At 36.7% G+C, this 10,468-nt stretch overlaps 1 protein-coding gene across 1 annotated transcript; it reads left to right on the forward strand.

Moving 5' to 3' along the window:
• Window positions 1–9,681: 9,681 nt before the first annotated feature.
• LOC150090731 (protein ZBED8-like) lies at window positions 9,682–10,053 on the forward strand. The gene has a single exon (XM_090370693.1). The coding sequence runs from the start codon at window positions 9,682–9,684 to the stop codon at window positions 10,051–10,053; it is 372 nt and encodes a 123-aa protein (XP_090226819.1).
• Window positions 10,054–10,468: the final 415 nt, after the last annotated feature.

A 10,468-nucleotide genomic window follows, 5' to 3' on the forward strand; every position in this document is an offset into this window, starting at 1 on the left:
TTTGGAATGTAATTGTACCTAAAGTTTGATAATGAATAGTTCTGTTTCTACTCACCAGGGGCGTTCAAAAAATTCACAAAAATAAGTATTTTTAATCTGAATTACCACACCAAAAATGAGCAGGATCCGCCCAATAGGTATCGAGAAAAGGGCGATTTAAGTTTAAAAAAATAACAGCCCAAACCAGCCCAAAAATAATATTGAAGGCAGGTTTGAGCAAACAAGACAATTATGCTTATATCTGAGTCCCTAATAAGCCAAAACCCCCAAAACTTTATGGAGGGGGTCTATAGGGCATGAGAAGAAAGTATACTAAAGGGCAAAATATTAGGAGCACCCAAACAAAAGTTACAAAATTTAAAAGACATAGTGATAAAAATGGCAATTCAAGTATACACAATATTTTCAAGGTAACTATTGGTTACCAAAACAAATATATTATAGTCAATGATAATGTTTATATAACAGTGCAGCCAATAATCTGCACCAAAGATAGTATAACAAGCTAAAATGGTATTACCAACAGTCTGTAATAACTCAATATACAAAAACGCTATAGGTTATAGCTACACCACAAAATGGCGACTCCCATATGGAGGCAGCCATGCAAACACAAAATGGTGACTTAACAAAAGTCCGCCAAAACTCAATGACCTTTAAGCCTATTGGTCAAAGAGAATGGGGAAGACAGTATGGCTGCCAGTATTATTCCAATTTATTTGGTAGGCAAGAGCTGAAAAAATATAAATCATGGTAATGGCTGGCTATTTGCACAAAACAAATTAATCTTCAGTACCCCAGTGCAACAATCAGCCACCCTAGAGTTCCAGAATGGTGTCAAGACCTTTAACAACCCCAAGCTTGAGGGTCAAAGGCCAAAGCAGAAAAAAAAAAAAAAAAAATTCTGTAAGTGAAGGGAAACAACAACGTTAAGTGTCAGCCATTGTTCAATGTTATCAATAGCGATAATTTCAATAAAAAATGCAAACTAAGGATGAGGAGCAGAGCGCTATCCCTTCACTCACAGAGCCAAGAAAGTTATGAGTACACTCACCATAATTTCTTTGTTATGGGGACATACTTTTACAAAGGTGGGGTGGCCTAGAAAACACTGAAAAAGATAAATCCTGGGAGACTAAGAAAAACACGTCTGAGCGTATATAGAGACCTCATGCGTTGTTATGAATAGGGACAGAGGTATGCGTATGCATCCTCTGTTTGAAACTATTATCCTAAGTACGGATGAACGGTTTTGCTTAACACGTTCCCGAGCTATTTCCGCTTCCAGTTCAGACCATGCGCCGACTGCACCCAAGACTTAGTACAGAGAAGATTAAGGCAGGCGTTTTCATTGATCCATAAATAAGGCAACTTTTCAAAGACGAACAGTTCGAATGTGCCCTAAGTGATAGCCAGAAATCAGCGTGGAAAGTCTTTCGAAATGTTTCGACTGGTTTTCTAGGAAATGTTAAAGCCGGCAACTACAGACAGCTTGTGGAAGATTTCATTACTTCTTACGAAAAACTGGGGCGCAACAAGTCATTCAAGATGCATTTCTTGCACTCACACCTGGATTTCTTCCCACCAAACTGTAGTGTCATCAGTGACGAACATGGTGAGCGCTTCCATCAAGGCATTGCAGCGATGGAACAAAGATACAAAAGCAAATGAAGTGCCGCCATGTTGGCCGATTATTGCTGGATGCTGAAAAGGGATGCTCCCGAAGCTGAATACAAGCGAAAGGCGAAAAGGTCCCTTGTTTGATACAAGGTTGGATATAGCTACTGTTCGTAGCTATATCTTACTGCCATATAAATAAAACATACCTTATATAAATATAAACTATTTTTTTCGAAAACAAGAGCCAATCTGCCATTTTAAGCACTCTTTCCGCGTTGAACACCCCAAAATGTATAACGTAAGTTTACTTTCATGCCGGTAACAAGACATGACACAAAATTTGTTGTTCAGTGTTGTGTTCGTACTCTAGGATGGCTATGTAAGACCAGAGGAATTTAGAGCACCGTATTTGGCAGTCACGTGAGCTGAAATCACGGTCCTGTACTCCTCGCTTTTGATTATGTTATCACTATATGATGTTATCACTTTTATGAAATTCCGATCAGACATATATTAATACATAGAAAAAAAATGACGTTTATTGTAATCAGTGCTTTGGTTTATACTATTTATTATTTATTTATTTTTCCTTATCGCGGTTTACAGATGTGCAGTGGAGGTGATTACGTAACATCCAGATTTGCTCTTGAATTCCGACATGTTGCGTGTCCAGTTATGCTGTTGCTTTGTATATTTCGTATGGTTGTCGGGTGTCGTTATTCCGCGTAAGAAATTACTGTATCTGTTCTCCTACCACGTAACTGTTTTACTGTAGACTTTGAGTAGAAATTAACCTTCTTCTAATTTTTTATTTTAATATTTTCGTTATTTGTTTCGTGGTTTGTATGAATTTCCAGAAACAGTATGACGGTTTCATTATTGTTGATGAATTTCTCGAAGAAATAGTGCGCAGTCAAATTAAAGTATTTTTATTACTTTATTTTAATGTTTTCTTTCTGTCCACTTCCACCTTTTTATGTACACATTTCTGCTCTGCATTCTTGTTTCATCTGTTATTGTTATCATTTAAGCTGTGTCCAGAAGTGATCATTTGGGGTTAATCATTAGCCCTCATGTTAATAATTATCTCAAACCATTTTGCTTGCATTTTATTATAATTAATGGAAATTATTATGAGTTGTTAACAGAAGATATGATATTTTTAGAAAATAATTTAAGATTATGCAATGATTAGTTTAATATTAATTAATTAATCCTCACAGTTTAAATTTTTTGATTTCAGGTTGTAATTCTTTTATGAAACGTGAGTAGGCATTTTTTACCTGATATACTTAATATGTTTGGATGAAATCAGTAGTACCACTCTTAGAAACGTTACAAAGTTAAATGCTTATTTAATTTATGACATAATAGTAGGAAAAAACAAGTTAACAGAATTATGAATAATAGAGGCTAACGACGATAAATTTCTGTAATAAAATAAATTCCTTTTCCAATCTGTTTATCTTATGATAAGGAGCATACCACCCCTGCACTTCCTTCAACAACTTGTTGACTAAATTACAGAGTCCGTCGAAACCTAATCAGGAAATAATTTCCACAGAAGTTGTAATTCACCTCTAACCGTTTGGTGGACGCTGGCTTTCAGAGAAGAGGGACGCTATCCTGGTCGGCAAAGAGAACCGCTTTCGTCTTAAAGAGGTGGTGTCTGCGTGTGGCAGAATGGCCTCAGACCTCACTCGGGGCATTGTTATAGACCACCCATCCCCGAATTCCCACGCACAACCCTAAAACAGCCTCTTACCATTCTTTATAGCTTTGCCCTGCCTCTAAATCTGTCAAGGCCTGCTCAGCTCTTAATCCAGCGGCAAATTGACTTGTCTGTCGGACGACTGGCTTTGACATTCCCTCCCCTCTCCCCTGCCGCTTTCACCCTTCCCTCTGGTACAGCAAATGGAAGAGCATGATTGGTGTTGACGGTTTAGATTGAGTCCTCCCCCTCTTCTCTATGTTGTCTTTGTTCCTTATTCCGAGGGTCACTCAGATAAAAGACGAAGGCCTTTTAGCGCACCATGAAGACAGATAATAGCTGTTGCTGAAGTTAGATTAGCCAACTAATCTACTATACATATATATAGATATAAAGAGAGAGAGAGAGAGAGAGAGATGTTGGACAAATCCATAGCTCCTATGTAAGCACAAGAGATTCTGATGAAAGAGGTTGGCAGGTGGAAATGACAGGTCCCAGATATACCACGAATAATCAAGGATTGTTGTCTTCTTGGCCTCTTGTCATTATAGTACCAGAAGTGTTGGTTAGTGGTGGTTTTGTATTCCTCAACAACTTGTTGACTAAATTACAGAGTCCGTCAATTCTGAATGATTCTCTGGTTTGGGAGTATAAATTGCTTCTTCTGTATAGTTTGTCATTACGAATGGGTGACATTTTAGTTTCCAACAAATAGTTCGAAAAAGTGTAAAATAAATAAAATCAGTTAAGTACAAAAAAAAAAAAAAAAAAGGAAAAGCAATCTAAGATATAGTCCAATATAAAACGCCATTCATTATAAATAAAGTATTTAAGGATAGAACGACGCTCTTCCCATTTATTTAATAGCCTTTTTTTAAAACTTAATAAAGCTAAGCACATTTGTTTTATTTTAGCTTTATGTTTATATTATGGTTTATGAAAATAAAGAAATTAAAAAAAAAAAAAAAAAAGTCTGATTTATACTTGTTTAGGACCCTATCCCAAAAGGTGTCAACTCCCAGAAAAGTACGATTGTTAAATACCATCACACACTGTAGATCGTGGTACAAGAGCAAGTAACATGATGCACTGAAAAAAGTTGAATGAGGTAAGAAATTATTTAAATACATGGCATATCGTGCTCATAATCTGTATATTTACATTTTTAATTACTTTTATTATTTTTTAATTCGGCACTATTGGTGAAAACAAGCGTTATCCTCCCAAGTTTTATCAAAGTCTTTTGTCGAGGGAAAGGTTTTTCAATGTCTTGCGACTAACAACTTTTATTGTTAATTTGAACAGTTGTATATAAATAACACTTGTTCCGATTTAACAAAACTGTGTATATTGTACTTTACGTTGCGAAAGATTATACAAAATCTCCGTAGGTGAAGATGCGTTTGCTCCATCACTGCATATGCCAATACACTCTTCTAGCTTCATTTGACTGAATTTCATGACCCTGACGTAGGCTTCAGGAAAATTGTTTTTTAATTCAACCCGTTACTATATTCTTTACACCATTGATATGGTAATTAGAGAAGTATCTGTTCATTATAATCGTCATAATTCTTTACTATGTGTGGGGGAAATTTATGTCTTGCAATAACATCAGCACCATCATGTGTTGGATACCTAACTCGTACACAATTGTGATTACTAGTAAAGCTAGTTACAAATGTACTGTTTCATATAAGTGCTTAGGAGTTGTAATGGATCAGTGTGAGAGAATTATATGTGATAATCCTGGCCAGTGAAAGAAAAATGCAAGGAACATTTTATCGATACCTGGCATGTCGTGAGCCCTTCCTCGGTTCCATAGAGCTTTCATTTCCCACTGCAAGTTTGTCCACCTCACGGCATGGTAGTGTTAAAAATAACTTTTACAGTAGTAGTGGCATCTGATGCAAGAAAGCAAGTGTATGAGCTTATGCAGCATCAGCCAAAAAAAAAAAAAAAAAAAAAAATCACACCATTCCCTCCAAATGCCTGTCCAGTTCCTCCTTAAATTTATTCAACCTATCAACTTCCACGACAGATGGAAGTTTGTTCCAGCAATTAACCACCCGTTGGGTAAAGGCAAATTTCCGCACATCTATTTTACATCTGTCTTTTCTTAATTCGAATTTATGACCCCTTAGGTTCGTAATCTGAACAAGTGGAAGGATCCCATCAGAATTCAGAGTGCTCAACCCATTCAAGGCCAGTACCAGTTGCAACTCTTTTTTTTTTTTTTTTTTTTTGCCGTTATTTACGAATTTAAGACAAAATCGCAAAGCATTATTATAGTTTTGTCTCTTATTTATTCGCTGTAATATCTATCTATACATTAAAAAAGTTTTCCTCCTAGTGATATTTATTGGAGTCAATGGAAGAAGAGGGTGGGGCAATTATGTCACTACAAATGGGCAAGTAAATAACTACATTAGCATTTTTAGCATTAGCATTAGTAGAGGCATTTGATGCAAGAAAGCAAGCTTATGCAGCATCAGCCAAAAAAAAAAAAAAAAAAACCCACTTCCACTTCACCCCTCTGTTCGTTCAAAATACCTGTCCAGCTGAGCCTTAAACTTATTTAGGCTATCAACCTCCACCACAAGGGATGGAAGTCTGTTCCACCAAACAACCACCCGCTGGCTAAAGGCAAATTTCCGCACGTCTATCCTACATCTGTCTTTCCTCAATTTGAATTTATGCCCTCTCAGGTGATTATTCTGAGCTAGAGGAAGAATCCCATCAGCATTGAGCATGCTCAAACCATTCAAGGCTTTATACACCTCTATCAGATCACCTCGCTGGTGCCTAGTCTCCAGACACTGTAATTTGCAAAACTTAAGCCTTTCTTCGTAAGAGCACCCCTTTGTTCCATTCACTAATCTTGTTGCCCTTCTCTGTACTCGTTCCAGCTGCTCTACGTCCTTCTTGAAATGAGGCCTCCAGACCTGTATACAGTACTCTACGTGTGGCCTGACCATTGCCTTATACAAGGGAATAATCACCTCCTTATCCCTGCTGGAAAAATTCCTGTATATCATTGACAATACTCCATGAGCTACTCTTGCCGCCCGTCTGCACTGCTCAGAGAACTTCATATCTGCCTGCACAACCACCCCCAAGTCCCTTTCATTCTCTACCACTGTCAGTGTAGTACCACAGAGTTGATACGTTGCTCTGGGGTTGCTGTTTCCCATGTGTAGTACTTTACATTTGTCAATGTTAAACTTCATTTGCCACCTCTCAGCCCATCTGCTCAACCTTTCCAGATCCTGTTGCAGCAGCATAGTGTCAGTAGTGTCCTTGACAACCCTGCCAACCTTTGTATCGTCTGCAAACTTGGACATTAAGCTTGATATACCATCATCAATATCATTTATAAATACAGAAAACAATAATGGACCCAACACTGAGCCCTGAGGGACTCCACTAATAACATTAGTCCACGATGAGCAGTGTCCATTGATTACCACTCTCTGTCTTCTCCCCCTCAACCACCCCTTTATCCATAGCAGCAATTTGCCTCCAGTGTCACACTGCTCCAATTTGTGTAGCAGTCTTCCATTGTTGTCTTCTATTGAAAGACAACTGCCTCCATAACGTTCACCAACCTCGTGCACGTGGTTCACTGTCTAATACTGATCACGCCCGGCATCATTTGATGTTCCATTGTAATGTCAGCAGATGAAGGGATCCGATATAGTTTATGTATTTGTAAATAGTTTAGTATTTTGTAAATATTTTAAATATTTGTATAGTTAATAAATATTTTAGTCCTACTCTTTCGGATGCAACAATATTCCTCATTCATTATGGAACCCGAAGCAAAAGGCCTTTTTCTAAGTGGCCTATGTAAACGCAGGTAAATAATTACATTGTGATATTTACCGTGAGAATGCTGCGTGGTGGGGTAGCCAATGGGAGAAGAGGGATGCGGGTCACGTGGTACAAATGGGCGGGGCAATTATGTCACTGAAAATGCACAGGTAAATAATTACATAGGTTATTTCCTGATTAGATATCGATCAGTGCGTTTCGACAGATGTGTCTTTTACGTAGAGAAGATTTACTTAGTCATAGTCTCTAAATTTTATGTAGAAAAGCGTGCGCGGGATTTGGCGAGCAAATCGAGCTGGGGGCGAAGCCCCCCTAGTCATTATTATAAAGGTTTTTGAATTATAAAATAGACTGCATTATATCTGTATTATAAAAAAAAAAAAGTGTGGTCATTAAATATGTCTATACTATTTTCCTCGCTGGTAGCATAGTGGATATAATCATCATACTCCCTGCCCCGGGTGGAAAATGCCCTGGTTAGAATCCCGTCAGTGACGCGAGGAATTTTTATGGACTTTTTACAACGTGGCTGAGTTCGTTTGTCACAGGTGAGGATTGCATGATCCCCCCCCCCTCCTAGAAACTCGGATTTTCTGCCCAGCAAAGAGTCAAATCGATCATAGAATACGCGCAATTTACTGATACGATGTACTAATACTGCATATAGCCTTAGTTGCTTTGGCGTTCTAACACACATTTATATTATTTCTTCTCAAACGGGTTGATATCTTTATTGAGAAAAGATGCGGTACTGTGTATGGCAGGTGTTCTTAACCTGGTGCTCGCGAGCACCATTGTGCTCTTTAAAAAATAAATTTTGCTCGCGACCAATCCTAAAATGGGTGCTCGCGAGAACCTTCTCTTAAGCTAAAAAATTTATATATAAATTTTTGTATTTAAAAAAGGTGCTTTCTGTTTCTCAACTTTCTGGATATTCTATAAAAATTCATGCAAATGCCAATCTTTGCTAGAAAATCAAATTGTACGAAATAGCGTGGGATCGTATAATAATTTCGTAGAATTCGGTAGTATACAGTGGATACAGAACTCGACTTCAACGGAAAACATGTAAGCGACCGCCAGATAGCTTTATCTTCATCCTATCAAGAACCCCTGTAAATGCACTTATTAATTAAGCCTACAATAATAGGCTCATAATAATAAAAAATATAATTTTCTGTAAGAGATACTCTTCAAACTTCTTGGAAAGTAAGACGGCTTTCTAAGTTGTTTTGCCTCCATTGCATTCATGATGTATGATGCGAACTTGATTATTAAAACGCACTATTATCGATGTTTCTCATGGAAATATTCAATTTAAAAAATTTGAAGTATTTTGTAAAAATTAAAATTTTTTTACAAAATACTTTGTTGAGAGTACGATCATTGTTGCCGTAGTTTAGTGCGATTCTCAGCTTCTGGTTTTAACAGGTTTCTGCCAGTTACGCTTAGTTATGCTGTGCAATAGGTACTGTATAGTGCTGACTTTAAAGGTGATGAAAGTGTTATAGTAAGAAATCTTTTGAATTTGTGTGCAAATGCTTAAATGTATTTTCTTTTAACAGATTTAACTAAAGTTACCTTTCAAAATGGAGTAGTTTTTTTAAAAGGAAACTGAAACGAACATGATGAGGAAAAAAATTATTTATTACACTACCTTTGCAGTATTCTGATTTAGATCTACACGTTTCAAATGCAAAGAAACAAAAAAAATAAAAAGCGTGCATTTCAGTTCTCTTGGGAATATTATTATTTGGTAATAGATAATAGTAGTGGACAGTGGCGTAGCTGCCATGTAGGCAGGCAAGGTAATTGCCTCCGGGCCCGGGCCCTTTAGTGGCCCAGCGTCTTTGGCTGTCTCCTCTTTTTGTAATTTTCATTAATTAAGTAGGGGCCCGAACATGTTCTTTGCCTCTGGGCCCGAAAAAGGGTAGCTACGCTACTGGTAGTGGAATTGGTGTAATCTTATTATGTCAGGCGTGTTTGGCTGGCTATAGGAAGTCGAATTGTGAAAGACGTTACCAAACATGCCATAGAAATTTTCATGAAAAAAAGAAATTTGAAAGACAGAAAAATATTTTAAATTTAGGTCAAGATAATAGTAGTACAGTGCTAGCGAATGAAGTTTCATTTATTTTATCAAATATAATTGTAAATAATTCATTGCTTTACACTAGTGGTGAAATAATAAAAAAAATGTGTAGTCATCATTAGAAGTGCCTGCTAGCGTCTTACCAGAAAAACAGAAAGCCACCTTGATTAGCTCCGCCAAAAATATTCCTTTGAGTAATGATATAGTTTCAAACCGAGTTCATAAAATAACAGATGTAATATTCAATAAATTATTAGGTAGAATGGAAAGTTGTATATTTTTTCACGGGCATATCACAACTAATGTGCTTTGTTCGTTTGATTCAACATGTTGGCAGCTGTGAAGAAGGTTTTTTGGCATTTTGCCGCTTACTGATCATACAACTGGAAAAGATGTATATGACTCACTTATGAAATTCCTCACAATGCACAAAATTGATCTGAGTGAACTTGTATCAATTGTTACCGATGATGCTCCTTCCATGATAGGTAAAAACAAAGGCCTTATTGCTTATCTTAATAGAAATGAAAGGATACCTAATTTTGTGCATTATCACTGTTTGATTCATATTGAAGCCTTGTGTTCACGAATGAAAGATCAAAAAGAAATTGCAGGATGTTTTGAAGTCATTGTTAAAGTCATTAACCATTTTATTGCTAAATCCCTAAATAAGCGACTTCTAAAAATATTTTTGGAAGATCTTCAAGCACCACATTCTGATCTTATTACCCATAAGGAGGTTCGTTGGCTCAGTCGTAGAAAGGCGTTCTCTAGAATTTGGGAAGTTTTCAAGTAAAAGCTATTTCTAATAGAAAGCAATAAAGAAAACTTTTTTAATGGAATTTTTACTGAATATTTCAAGATTACACTTTCATTCAGGTTTGAAATCTTCAGCCATTTAAATGAGTTAAATTTGAGGCTACAGGGAAAAAGATAAACTTGTGGTAGTTTTATTCGAGGAGATTATTTATTGCATTTGAGAAAAACTTCAAGTGTTTCAGATCAAGTTTTAAAAGGAAATTTGCTTCATTTTCCTACTCTTAAAAAATGTCTGGAGGAAACTGCTGGGGAGTGCCCGTCATTAGTAATGAATATAATCAAAGACCTTAGTAACCAATTCCAAGGAAGATTTGAATACTTGAAAGCCACCTCCCAAAATTTGAATTAACGATAAATTACAGAAATTTTGAAATCATTATAACTTGGAACAA

The sequence above is a fragment of the Mastigoproctus giganteus genome, chromosome 1 (genome assembly GCF_048544385.1).
Source record: "Mastigoproctus giganteus isolate SK-2022 chromosome 1, ASM4854438v1, whole genome shotgun sequence".
NCBI classification, from domain to species: Eukaryota; Metazoa; Arthropoda; class Arachnida; order Uropygi; family Thelyphonidae; genus Mastigoproctus; species Mastigoproctus giganteus.